Source organism: Ranitomeya imitator, chromosome 3, assembly GCF_032444005.1.
Source record: "Ranitomeya imitator isolate aRanImi1 chromosome 3, aRanImi1.pri, whole genome shotgun sequence".
Lineage (NCBI taxonomy): Eukaryota > Metazoa > Chordata > Amphibia > Anura > Dendrobatidae > Ranitomeya > Ranitomeya imitator.
In genome coordinates, this window is record NC_091284.1 from 34,846,885 (window position 1) to 34,860,659 (window position 13,775).

General features: G+C 43.8%; 2 protein-coding genes across 6 annotated transcripts in view; one reads left to right on the top strand and one right to left on the bottom strand.

Annotated features, from left to right (window-relative positions):
- ERG (ETS transcription factor ERG) overlaps nt 1-13,775 on the top strand; it is a 315,956-nt gene that overhangs the window by 288,382 nt on the left and 13,799 nt on the right. For all 5 annotated transcript variants that reach the window (XM_069760741.1, XM_069760745.1, XM_069760743.1 and 2 more), the window contains 2 exons: nt 6,134-6,285; nt 10,493-10,696. In XM_069760741.1, coding sequence (XP_069616842.1) covers nt 6,134-6,285; nt 10,493-10,696 — 356 coding nt within the window. The remainder of the gene's footprint in view (nt 1-6,133; nt 6,286-10,492; nt 10,697-13,775) is intronic.
- KCNJ15 (potassium inwardly rectifying channel subfamily J member 15) overlaps nt 1-13,775 on the bottom strand; it is a 190,086-nt gene that overhangs the window by 12,663 nt on the left and 163,648 nt on the right. The window lies entirely within an intron of this gene.

Consider the following 13,775-nt stretch of genomic DNA (forward strand, 5'->3'; position numbering starts at 1 on the left):
CCAACTTGGGTCTCTCCCTAAGGTGGCTAGCATGTATGTATCGCTTGCTCACCGAGCCCCACTCCATACAGCCAACCAATTCCAGCCCTGTGCTGATGAGGGTCTAAAGCCCGAAACACGTGTCCACAGGTAGGAATTGGTTGGCTGTGTAAATTTAGAAACTAATCCGCAGCATTGCACGCTTGGCGGTTCCAAGCGCTGTGGATTAGACAGGGGTGGAAAGAGATGATTTGCATAGCTCTGCCTACTGCAAAGGATTCTGGGTAAACCTGCTATTCTTTGTATTATGCTGCTTGCAAGTACTTTCCGTTTCAGGAAAGCATCCACTATGTATTTCCTTTAAGTAGAGGGCTTTTCGGTCTCTTTCGTCCCGCTACATTTAGCCCAACTTGGGTCTCTCCCTAAGGTGGCTAGCATGTATGTATTGTTAGAACCGAGAATTCCTATTCCAGATTTGTTTTTTGGAGATAGAACTAAATTTCTGAGTTTCAAGAATAATTGTAAACTGTTTCTGGCTTTGAAACCTCGCTCCTCTGGTGACCCAGCGCAACAGGTTAGGATCGTCATTTCTTTTTTGCGTGGCGACCCTCAGGACTGGGCATTTTCTCTTGCGTCAGGAGATCCTGCATTGAGTGATATCGATGCGTTTTTCCTGGCGCTTGAATTGCTGTACGATGAGCCTAATTCAGTAGATCAGGCAGAAAAAAATTTGCTGGCTCTTTGTCAGGCTCAGGATGAGATAGAGCTATATTGCCAGAAATTTAGAAAATGGTCCGTGCTCACTCAATGGAATGAATCTGCGCTTGCAGCCATTTTCAGAAAGGGTCTCTCTGAAGCCATTAAGGATGTCATGGTGGGATTTCCTATGCCCGCTGGTTTGAATGAGTCTATGTCTTTGGCCATTCAGATCGGTCGACGCTTGCGTGAGCGTAAATCTGTGTACCATTTGGCGGTATTACCTGAGATTAAACCTGAGCCTATGCAGTGCGATAGGACTATGACCAGAGTTGAACGGCAAGAACACAGACGTCTGAATGGGCTGTGTTTCTACTGTGGTGATTCCACTCATGCTATCTCTGATTGTCCTAAGCGCACTAAGCGGTTCGCTAGGTCTGCCGCCATTGGTACTGTACAGTCAAAATTTCTTCTGTCCGTTACCTTGATATGCTCCTTGTCGTCGTATTCTGTCATGGCGTTTGTGGATTCAGGCGCTGCCCTGAATTTGATGGACTTGGATTATGCTAAACGTTGTGGGTTTTTATTGGAGCCCTTGCAGTGTCCTATTCCATTGAGAGGAATTGATGCTACACCTTTGGCCAAGAATAAGCCTCAATACTGGACCCAGCTGACCATGTGCATGGCACCTGCACATCAGGAAGTTATTCGCTTTCTGGTGTTGCATAATCTGCATGATGTGGTCGTGTTGGGGTTGCCATGGCTACAAGCCCATAATCCAGTATTGGATTGGAATTCCATGTTGGTGTCCAGCTGGGGTTGTCAGGGGGTACATGGTGATGTTCCATTTCTGTCAATTTCGTCATCCACCCCTTCTGAGGTTCCAGAGTTCTTGTCTGATTACCGGGATGTATTTGATGAGCCCAAGTCCGATGCCCTGCCTCCGCATAGGGATTGTGATTGTGCTATCAATTTGATTCCTGGTAGTAAATTCCCAAAAGGTCGACTGTTTAATTTATCCGTGCCTGAGCACACCGCTATGCGCAGTTATGTGAAGGAATCCCTGGAGAAGGGGCATATTCGCCCGTCATCGTCGCCATTAGGAGCAGGGTTCTTTTTTGTAGCCAAGAAGGATGGTTCGCTGAGACCGTGTATAGATTACCGCCTTCTTAATAAGATCACTGTTAAATTTCAGTACCCCTTGCCATTGTTATCTGATTTGTTTGCTCGGATTAAGGGGGCTAGTTGGTTCACTAAGATAGATCTTCGTGGTGCGTATAATCTGGTGAGAATCAGGCAAGGCGATGAATGGAAAACTGCATTTAATACGCCCGAGGGTCATTTTGAGTATCTAGTGATGCCGTTCGGACTTGCCAATGCTCCATCAGTGTTTCAATCCTTTATGCATGACATCTTCCGTGAGTACCTGGATAAATTCCTGATTGTGTACTTGGATGACATTTTGATCTTCTCGGATGATTGGGAGTCTCATGTGAAGCAGGTCAGAACGGTTTTTCAGGTCCTGCGTGCTAATTCTTTGTTTGTGAAGGGATCAAAGTGTCTCTTTGGTGTGCAGAAGGTTTCATTTTTGGGGTTCATCTTTTCCCGTTCTACTATCGAGATGGATCCGGTTAAGGTCCAAGCCATCCATGATTGGACTCAGCCGACATCTCTGAAAAGTCTGCAAAAGTTCCTGGGCTTTGCTAATTTTTATCGTCGCTTCATCTGCAATTTTTCTAGTGTTGCCAAACCGTTGACCGATTTGACCAAGAAGGTTGCTGATTTGGTCAATTGGTCTTCTGCTGCTGTGGAAGCTTTTCAAGAGTTGAAGCGTCGTTTTTCTTCTGCCCCTGTGTTGTGTCAACCAGATGTTTCTCTTCCGTTCCAGGTCGAGGTTGATGCTTCTGAGATTGGAGCAGGGGCTGTTTTGTCACAGAGAGGTTCTGGTTGCTCAGTGATGAAACCATGCGCTTTCTTTTCCAGGAAGTTTTCGCCTGCTGAGCGAAATTATGATGTGGGCAACCGAGAGTTGCTGGCCATGAAGTGGGCATTCGAGGAGTGGCGTCATTGGCTTGAAGGAGCTAAGCATCGCGTGGTGGTATTGACTGATCATAAGAACTTGACTTATCTCGAGTCTGCCAAGTGCTTGAGTCCTAGACAAGCTCGTTGGTCGTTGTTTTTTGCCCGTTTTGACTTTGTGATTTCGTACCTTCCGGGCTCTAAAAATGTGAAGGCGGATGCTCTGTCTAGGAGTTTTGTGCCCGACTCTCCGGGTTTATCTGAGCCGGCGGGTATCCTCAAGGAAGGAGTAATTGTGTCTGCCATCTCCCCTGATTTGCGGCGGGTGCTGCAAAAATTTCAGGCTAATAAACCTGATCGTTGCCCAGCGGAGAAACTGTTTGTCCCTGATAGGTGGACGAATAGAGTTATCTCTGAACTTCATTGTTCGGTGTTGGCTGGTCATCCTGGAATCTTTGGTACCAGAGAGTTAGTGGCTAGATCCTTTTGGTGGCCCTCTCTGTCGCGGGATGTGCGTACTTTTGTGCAGTCCTGTGGGATTTGTGCTCGGGCTAAGCCCTGCTGTTCTCGTGCCAGTGGGTTGCTTTTGCCCTTGCCGGTCCCGAAGAGGCCTTGGACACATATCTCTATGGATTTTATTTCTGACCTTCCCGTTTCTCAAAAGATGTCAGTCATTTGGGTGGTCTGTGATCGCTTTTCTAAGATGGTCCATCTGGTACCCTTGTCTAAATTGCCTTCCTCCTCTGATTTGGTGCCTTTGTTCTTCCAGCATGTGGTTCGTTTACATGGCATTCCAGAGAATATTGTTTCTGACAGAGGTTCCCAGTTTGTTTCGAGGTTTTGGCGAGCCTTTTGTGGTAGGATGGGCATTGACTTGTCTTTTTCCTCGGCTTTCCATCCTCAGACTAATGGCCAGACCGAACGAACCAATCAGACCTTGGAAACATATCTGAGATGCTTTGTTTCTGCTGATCAGGATGACTGGGTGTCCTTTTTGCCTTTGGCTGAGTTCGCCCTTAATAATCGGGCCAGCTCGGCTACCTTGGTTTCGCCGTTTTTCTGCAATTCTGGGTTCCATCCTCGTTTCTCTTCAGGACAGGTTGAGTCTTTGAACTGTCCTGGTGTGGATACTGTGGTGGACAGGTTGCAGCAGATTTGGACTCAGGTAGTGGACAATTTGACCTTGTCCCAGGAGAAGGCTCAACTTTTCGCTAATCGCAGACGCCGTGTGGGTCCCCGACTTCGTGTTGGGGATCTGGTTTGGTTATCTTCTCGTCATATTCCTATGAAGGTTTCCTCTCCTAAGTTTAAACCTCGTTTTATTGGTCCGTATAGGATTTCTGAGGTTCTTAATCCTGTGTCTTTTCGTCTGACCCTTCCAGATTCTTTTTCCATACATAACGTATTCCATAGGTCATTGTTGCGGAGATACGTGGCACCTGTGGTCCCATCTGTTGAGCCTCCTGCCCCGGTTTTGGTGGAGGGGGAATTGGAGTATGTTGTGGAGAAGATTTTGGATTCTCGTCTTTCAAGACGGAAACTCCAGTATCTGGTTAAATGGAAGGGTTATGCTCAGGAAGATAATTCCTGGGTTTTTGCCTCTGATGTCCATGCTCCCGATCTTGTTCGTGCCTTTCATGTGGCTCATCCTGGTCGGCCTGGGGGCTCTGGTGAGGGTTCGGTGACCCCTCCTCAAGGGGAGGTACTGTTGTGAATTCTGTGGCAGAGTTCACTCCTGTGGTCACAAGTGGTACTTCGGCTGATTCTCTCTGGGAGCTTCCGTTTGTGGAGGAAAGTGGTACTGCAGCTTCTGAGTTTCCTCCCTCAGGTGATCTGGTGAGGTCGTTAGCTGCTTCTCTACTTAACTCCACCTGATGCTTTGATCCATGCTTCCTGTCAATGTTCCAGTGTTGGACTTGTGTTTCTCTGGATTATTCCTGTGGCCTGCTGCTCTGCATAGCTAAGTGCTTCTTTGCTATTTGTTGCTATTTTTTCTGTCCAGCTTGTCTATTTGTTTTGCTGGAAGCTCTGGGACGCAAAGGGTGTACCTCCGTGCCGTTAGTTCGGTACGGAGGGTCTTTTTGCCCCCTTTGCGTGGTTTTCTTTAGGGTTTTGTGTAGACCGCAAAGTTATCTTTCCTATCCTCGTTCTGTCTAGAATATCGGGCCTCACTTTGCTGAATCTATTTCATCCCTACGTTTGTCTTTTCATCTTACTCACAGTCATTATATGTGGGGGGCTGCCTTTTCCTTTGGGGTATTTCTCTGAGGCAAGGTAGGCTTATTTTTCTATCTTCAGGCTAGTTAGTTTCTCAGGCTGTGCCGAGTTGCGTAGGGAGCGTTAGGCTCAATCCACAGCTGCCTCTAGTTGTGTTTGGAGAGGATCAGGAATTGCGGTCTACAGAGTTTCCACGTCTCAGAGCTCGTTCTATTATTTTGGGTTATTGTCAGATCACTGTATGTGCTCTGATCGCTATGTACATTGTGTTACTGAATTGCCTATCATAACATTATACACTGTAGTAATTAATAATAGGGGCACTATTGTCAGGTGTATTGTTGCACTGTATGATTGCATTATTTCTGCACTATATGGCGGCGTCACTGTTCTCAGTTACTGTATGACATGTTTATTTGTACACTATGGGATTGAATCATTTAGCTACTGTTTGGTTTTGAAAATCAGGCCTATATCGCATGTATAATTGTAAACTATATGATTCACAATGGCCACTGCTCTATGCCATGTATACCGCTGCCCTGTCTTATTGACTTATTTGTACACTATATGGCGGTGGTATTGTTCTCAGGTACTGTCTGGCATGTTTATTTATGTAGTATATGACTGAACTATTCCTGCACCATATGGTTGTTGTGCTGTTCTCAGGCATTTTTTTGGACACTGTATGACTGAATTAGTTGAGCAGTGTACGGTGGTTTTATCTGGCACTGTATGGCATGTTTATTTCTATACTGAATTTGTGTGACTGAATAATTTAGGTACTATACAGGGATGGCACTATTCTTAAGCACTGTATGGTTTTGGTAATCAGGTTCTGAATTTGGCTTATTTTCATATTGTATGATTTTATTACGGTATTTGTGCACTATGTGGTGGTTGTAGTACTGTTCCCAGGCACTATACGGTATGTTTACTTGTACACTGTGTGATTCAAAACTATGGACACTGTATGGCATATGAATTCGTATGTGATGGGATTGAATTATATGGGCATTGTATGGTACAATATACCCTGGACGTCACTATAAGGTCCTCCACAGGGCACCACGAGTGATCTGGATACTAGAGATTTATAGTTCTCATTTTTTTCTAAAACATTTTATGTAGACCAAATAGTGGTATTACGGTACCTTTATAAAATGTTCTGCTATTTTCCATTTCCTAAAAAGTCTAAAAGCATTCCGGTCTTTATTTCTAGGAATTCCCCAGATGACTGCAGTATGGCAAAAGGAGGCAAAATGGGCAGCGGATCAGAGCCTATGGGAATCAACTACGGCAGCTACATAGAAGAAAAACACATACCACCCCCCAATATGACAACCAATGAACGTAGAGTGATCGTGCCAGCTGGTAAGTCAACTTGGCAAAATTATTTCGGTCATCTTTGCTTTTCGACAAAAGTAGAGTCTCTCAACCTAAATTAGACATTTTGAATGGAAATACTCTTTATTTCCTTGTTGAATCCTCCAAAAACCTGCATCGAGATGTTCAATATCTTCAGTAGTATCTCACATGGTGAGGAAGAGGCTTTGGTAAAAGGTGGGGTCTGAAAGAAAACTCAAGACGGTATCTCTTCTACTACTCGTTTTACCCACAACCATTTTTGTTGAGTCTTATTCTGCCTCAACATTGCTACATTTGCGTTGACGGAAAGTTTTTCAACCCACCCGGTCCCAAGAGCCATATCAAATGGAACTCCGATTATTGCAACTCCCGAAATCTGTGATCCTCCAAGCTATAGTGTGTTTTATCTCTTTGGCTGAAATCACAGTCTGTGCTTTATGGAGAATTTTGGTTAAATGAGAGCTCCAGACGGTACATAAATGATGTAGATCTCGAGGTGGCTCCACCAATACTGGCTGTGGATTGGAGATTTAGAGCTGAAGCAAATGATCACCACTTTTTAAGACTGATCAAAGACATTGACCGATTGCACAAAATCTAAAAATTATTCTTGACATTTTACAGTGTTCATGTTATGGATGTGAGTCGCCCACCTGGGCAGTGGGTTACTCGGTACTGAGTCCGGTCGCTCTTAAAGGGGATGTCACGGTGGCTGAGACCCGTTCCGTGGCCCTGGGCGCTCACTTAAAGGGGGAACGGTCTTTAAGGGGAATTTTGGTGATAAAGTCTATTGTTCATGATGCCACCTGTGGTTTTCGATCATTAGAGACCGATGCCGCTTAAAGGGGTCCTCTGGGGTGATGACATGGTGGCTGGATGCAGGGTCCCCAGGGCTCCCAAGGTGTATAGGCGGGATGATAGTTTGCTGGTAAATAACTGGAGGACACAGTGTTGTAATGTCTTTACCTAGTTTAATGGTGGTAGTAGTCCGCAGTCTAGGGTACCAGGTACAGGTATCCTGTGGTCCAGCCGGCTCGGAGGCAATGGGAGAATCTCCTTCCCAGTTGAGGGAAGGAGACTTCAACTCCTACGTGGCTGCTCGGCCTCCCAGTCTGTTCCAGATGTCCTTCTCCTATCTCTCCCTCCTGGAGACTCTCTACCTACTTACTGACTCCTCCTCGACACCAGAATGCCTATAGCTAAGGGAAGCTCCCCTGAATCCGGGTCCTGAGCTCCCCCTTCTGGCCTGGATTTGGAATGTGTTGTGTTTGGGTGTTTTACCTGGTAAAGAGAACTCCATTGCCTCCAAGCATCATATTACCCTCCCCGAAGGGAAGGCAACATCACTATAACAACCGGTTACCTGGGGTTTTACAGATGGACCATCTATAATCATCTGATGGTCCACGTGGGGTCTCCCAAATAACTGACAAACCTGCTTCAAATATCCCTGAAGTTGTCCACCTTCTGCTCTCGTGACTTGTTCTCTTTCTTAGAAATTGCCTGTTTCCTCTTCACTTTTTCTTCTTGGAATTTGGATGTCATGGGTGGTACATAAATTTGGATGAGTACCAAAAACTATGTAGATCTTTTATACTGAGTATAGACTGGACAGCTACACCCAAAGCAAGTGACTAACACTTTTCAAGACTTGATCAAAGATGTTGACCATTTTCACACTACCCAAAAAAATATTCTAAACATTCTAGAGTATTCAGATTATGAATGGACTACTGTAATCATCTGATGGTCTACGTAGGGCCTCCCAAATGATTGAGAATCTTGCTTCAAATCAAGTTGTCCACCCTCTGCTCTCATAACTGGTTTTCTTTCTTAGAATTTAACTGTTTCCTCTTGTAAATTATCGCAAAGGAAAGGTTAGAGGCAGAGGCGTTGCTGGGGGTTCAGATCTGGGCTGGCAAAACATCTAAGTCGGCCTCTAACCAGAGTCCTGTCATGACGCAATGACGTCACCACGCTAGGATTCTGACCTTCCTGTGCGTACGCCGGTGACTCGGTCATTGCATCATCCTGCCATGGCTGAGAGCGATGGTTCAGGGAGATCATGTCTCCCTGCTCTATTGTAGAGCTTAACTGTATCGGTGTGCTGTAGTGTAGCTTGGGTGGGACACTTTGAGTGTTGGTCATAGAAACTTCCACTCCACTATCATAAGAGCAACTTCGCGAATCTTTCGAATTATCTGAGTGGTCATCAACTTGATCCTGAATTCCCCTTCTGAGTTCAAAGATATTTCTTGTACTCATAAACCAAAATAATATGAAGCGTGCTCTTCATATCACCAATCCCTCCTTCTTGTTAAAAGCATTGAGCTCATAGACTCGGCGGTAACAAATATTTTTGGAATTGATTGTTGTTCAGCAGATCTGCAGACACTTTGGCAGGAAGAGCTCATGGTGTATTTATAATACCTCCAGTCTTTTTGGATTCATACCGAATGGGTGTTGACTATGCCATTTTTTTTTATTTGGCTGGACTTTTTGTATAGTCTATTCGAGCCAGCAAGCGTTCCATTAATTATCATAAAGGTTAATTGTGCTCCACAAAAGAGAATGAATTCAACTCCAGATCTCCTGCTCTCTTCGAGGTTTTCAACAGCAGCTTGGAAATATTTATTTTCTAACGAAAATTCATGATGAATGGTCCTGAATTTTTGGGGGCGAAATCGAGGCAGCTGTCCCACATCCAGGTGTTTTTACATTTCTTCCTTTCACTGCCTGGATGTGCTTGCTCAGCAAAGGGCTGGATCAGTGGCAAAGCCAAGCACATATTTTCCTGAATAGCTAATTGTGCAGATTGTCTTTTAAGTTTCTAGACTGTGTAAATGCGTAGTACTAATCATTACAGGGCTGCAGAAGAAATATTATGAACCGCGGCAGCCGGGAAGTTAGTCCAAACCGTAAATAGCTTCATCTTGAAGTTTGAGGAGGTTGAAGTAATATAAGAAGTCTTTATTTTTTTGGTTCTTCAAATAGTTATATAATATACGTTGATGACCTTTAGAAAAGGTAGAATGAAATGTGTTATAGCAAATGTCGGTGCTCTTAGAAGGTAAATGCAAATCTCTTAAAAAACAGGACTCCCTGCAACAGATGTAGTAGATATCTTAGAGAGGCACCACTTTAATATGATCTGGAGTCCAAAAATTCTGAAACTTTGGCAGCAGGTCTACAGCTTCAAAAATACTCAATTGGCTGTATCAGGGAACATTGTTCTAATCAGGGGTGTAACAAAAGACGGGGCAAAAGCTGTAGTCACACCCAAGCCCTAAATTATTCCAAAAGCTCTGCCTGTTTTGTCTACTTGTAGCCCCTGATGCTATGAATGGCATGTGACTAGAGGTAAGTGAATAAATTCGAATGGAATTACAAAAATCCACATTTGCCAAAATGCGGAATTTTGTTATAATTTGCTTCCACACGGATTCCGTGAGATGGCTACAGCTGGATGCCACTTTTTCTGAACCATCAAAATGTTAAAAAATGTATATACTCACTTTACCGTTCTCTTCCCTGCCATGCCAAGTCACCTATCTAGTCCTCGTTGTCACTGGTGCTGAAAGGCCAGGCTTTAGTGAGGCCTGGGCAAAATATTTACAAACAGGCTGAAGGTCATGGCTTCATGATGTCATAGTTTTTTGGGTTTTTTTTCATACCAGACTGAGCCCTTTTAAAAGTTATATTTTTTTTTCCTGGGCTGCCCCTTTACCAGTAGGGCAGTCCAATGCAACTTTGGACACAGGCGGAACTTACGTTTGAATTTATAAAATGACAAAATGCTAACCAGTAGCTGGAAGGTGTGAAGTCTACAAGGTCTTTTCATCTCTTATAATTGTGGGTAAAAAATGACTGTAAAACTTTTTAGAAGCAATAACCCAAAACTACAATCAAAACAGTCCTCTAGAAGGGTAGTCCTCTCAAAGAATCATCTTCTCAAAGTCATAATATTGAGGTTTTGACGTATAAGGTAAATAAAGAAAAATTAAGAAAAAAAATATGGTGGGCTAACCCACCACTTCAAGACAACATTAGATTATTGACTTGTCGGATTCACACGTCAAACTCAACTTGAGGTTCACTAATGATCTAGATCACTCTACAGGCAAAAAAAGAAAGACCTAGATGCATACAAATATGTGTCCATAAAACATGACAACGTAAATTAATATTTTTGTTTGTCTGTGTCCCTTTGTAGACCCCACCTTGTGGAGCACAGAGCATGTCCGACAGTGGCTGGAATGGGCAATCAAAGAATATGGACTCCCAGATGTTGACGTGATGCTTTTCCAAAACATCGACGGGAAAGAACTGTGCAAAATGACCAAAGAAGACTTTCAAAGACTCACGTCATGCTACAATGCAGAGATCCTCCTGTCTCATCTTCACTACCTCAGAGAAAGTATGATAATCCTAGATCATATTCTATCCAATGACTGCTATTCTTCATTATCTTCAGTGTTCACAGTTTAGTTTTCCTTTTGTGCTTTGTTTACACTAATGTTCTTGGTTCCATTGGGTTTTCTCAAGATAAGTCAAACCTCCACCACTGTTCTTGCTGTCAGTGATGATAGGAACCTGTCGGAAACCTGATGAACATCATTAGAAGTCAATGAGATCAAGAGGATTTGCTTGAAATTGGATCTACCATGGCTCTGTTACTGGAGGCCATTTTGAACATGGCCTTACACACGTAGTATGTGTTCCCACTAGCATCACAGTTTCTGTTTATGTTGGAGCCATAAGTGCTGTGATGGATCCATTTTCCAACATCAAAACCAATATTGACGGACCTCGTTGACCCTCTTACTGATTTCATTGGTGTTCAGATATCTTGGACAACAGACAACCGTTTGGCTCTACAGACTTCACTACTGTTATTGCCAAAATATTGAAAAGCGTGATAGAAATCTTTTTGGAACTCCTGAATGAAACTGTAAACAAAGCACTAATTATTTATAATTTATGTATTCTTAAAGGGTTATCTAATCATAGACAACCCTTTTTCAGTGTCTCCAGTGTGATCAACCGATTTCCCTGGATCTCTTTCTTGGTACTTCCAGCAAACATATGATCTTGCAGACGAAGCTGTGGCCAGTGAAGCTCCATTCTGGCTCAGAGAAAAGGGTCCAAGGCCGGGTTCCCTCTTTAAGATGTCCATATTCACTGAGCAGATGGACAGAGGTTGTCTTCTCTAGATAACCCCTTTAATTTATCGTTAATCGTTTTGAGCCTTTTTTTCAATGGTCAATTTTTTCAAATAATCATAAGGGTCATTGTTTTGTTTTTTTTATTTTATTGATGTACTATTAAATGGTTGAGGATCTGCATACAAAAATCAACGCATATACCAAACAACTAAAAACCAAAATAATAATATAAAAAAAGTTAACAATATAATCTAGTAACTTGAAAAAAACAATTTTAAGGCAAAAAAACAAGAACATTTTGTGATTTTAATTTATTTTAACTTTTTTTGCAGAGGGCAAAAATGATTTATTGTTTTTTTTATTATTATTAAAGCCCAGGCAATAATTACGGTAATAATAGTCTATTCCAAACATTAAAGTTGTACAATTCTGATTTAGACGTTATACACAAAGCAAAACTTGCCGTATAGCCGGAGTCCAAGTATCGCTATATGCAGCACCATGAAGACATTCTCACCTATCATTGTCTATCATATTCAGATGAAATCCAATAAGCAAAAACTTAGCTGGCCTTCAAAGGATATTGGACGGTACAGTACATGTGAATTGCAGTGGTGTAACTAGAGTCCAATGGGCCCCGGTAGCATTCTAGATCCTGCGAAGATATATGTGTTTGCCCTCTCGAGTAACAATGTCCTCTATCCAGGGACCCTTTCCTATAATAATGACCCCCATGCTGGCCCCTTCCTGTTATAATGTCCTCCATTCTGGCTAATTCCTTTAATAATGTCCTCCATCCTGGCCACTTAATATAATAATGTCCCCCATCCTGGCCCCTTCTTGTTATAATTTCCCCCATCTTGGCCCCTTCTGGCTATAATGTCCTCCATCCTGCCCCCATCCTGACCCCTTCCTGTTATAATGTTCTCTATCCTGGCCCCTTTCGGTTATAATGTCCTCCATCCTGCCCCCATCCTGACCCCTTCCTGTTATAATGTTCTCTATCCTGGCCCCTTCTGGCTATAATGTCCTCCATCCTGCCCCCATCCTGACCCCTTCCTGTTATAATGTTCTCTATCCTGGCCCCTTTCGGTTATAATGTCCTCCATCCTGCCCCCATCCTGACCCCTTCCTGTTATAATGTTCTCTATCCTGGCCCCTTCTGGCTATAATGTCCTCCATCCTGCCCCCATCCTGACCCCTTCCTGTTATAATGTTCTCTATCCTGGCCCCTTTCGGTTATAATGTCCTCCATCCTGCCCCCATCCTGACCCCTTCCTGTTATAATGTTCTCTATCCTGGCCCCTTCTGGCTATAATGTCCTCCATCCTGCCCCCATCCTGACCCCTTCCTGTTATAATGTTCTCTATCTTGGCCCCTTCCGGTTATAATGTCCTCCATCCTGCCCCCTTTCCATAATAATGTAAACCATCCTGGGCCCCTTCCAGGTATAATGTCTTCTATCATTGGCCTTTTCCAGGTATAATGTCCCCTATCCTGGGTCCCTTTCAGTAATAATGTCACACATCCTGGTATAATATGCTCTATCCTGGTCTCCTTCATGGTATGATTTCCCCTATCCTGGGCCCCTTCCATCCTGGGCCCCTTAATATGTATCACCCATCCTGGCATAGTGTCCTTCATACTGGGCCCCTTCCGGTAAACTATGACCCTCATCCTGGTATAATGTCTCCCATCTTCGACCGGTTCCAGTAATAATGTCCCTATTTTGTGACTCTCCAACAAATTAAAAAAAAAAGATTCTACTCACCTTCCCCTACTCCCGAGCCATGTGGCATCCTCTTGCATAGCCTGCACAGAAGCCGGGAGCGGACTTCAGCCTGCCAGCGACAGGCGGTGCATGATGTTGCTGCCACGTGCTCCCGATGACTGGCATGCCGACGTCAGCTGCCATGTAGGGACCTGACGGGTCTCTGCGCCGCAATACATTTCAGTTTGATGTGCGCCCCGCAGACTCCCATCCAGCTGAAATAGCTGCTGATATCGGAGGGCCGCCCTCCCGCAAAGGCCCAGTGTCATTACGCCCATGGTGCAGTGGGGTCCACAGATTATTATGGGTGCTGCATTAAAGGAGATCTGATAATACAATCTGTTCAGACAGTTAAACAGATCTCTCAGACCTGATGAAGCTGGTGTACTTACATTGAAAATAAATTTCAGTGTGGCTGTAGAATCATATTTCCTGCCTGATATTAAAATGAGCATTTTAGGAGTCCAGCTCTGGCTCCAGCTGGACTCCTAAAATGCTCATTTTAATATCAGGAATACGCATGTACAACCCTTCTTACAACAATTTTTTTTTAATAGTAA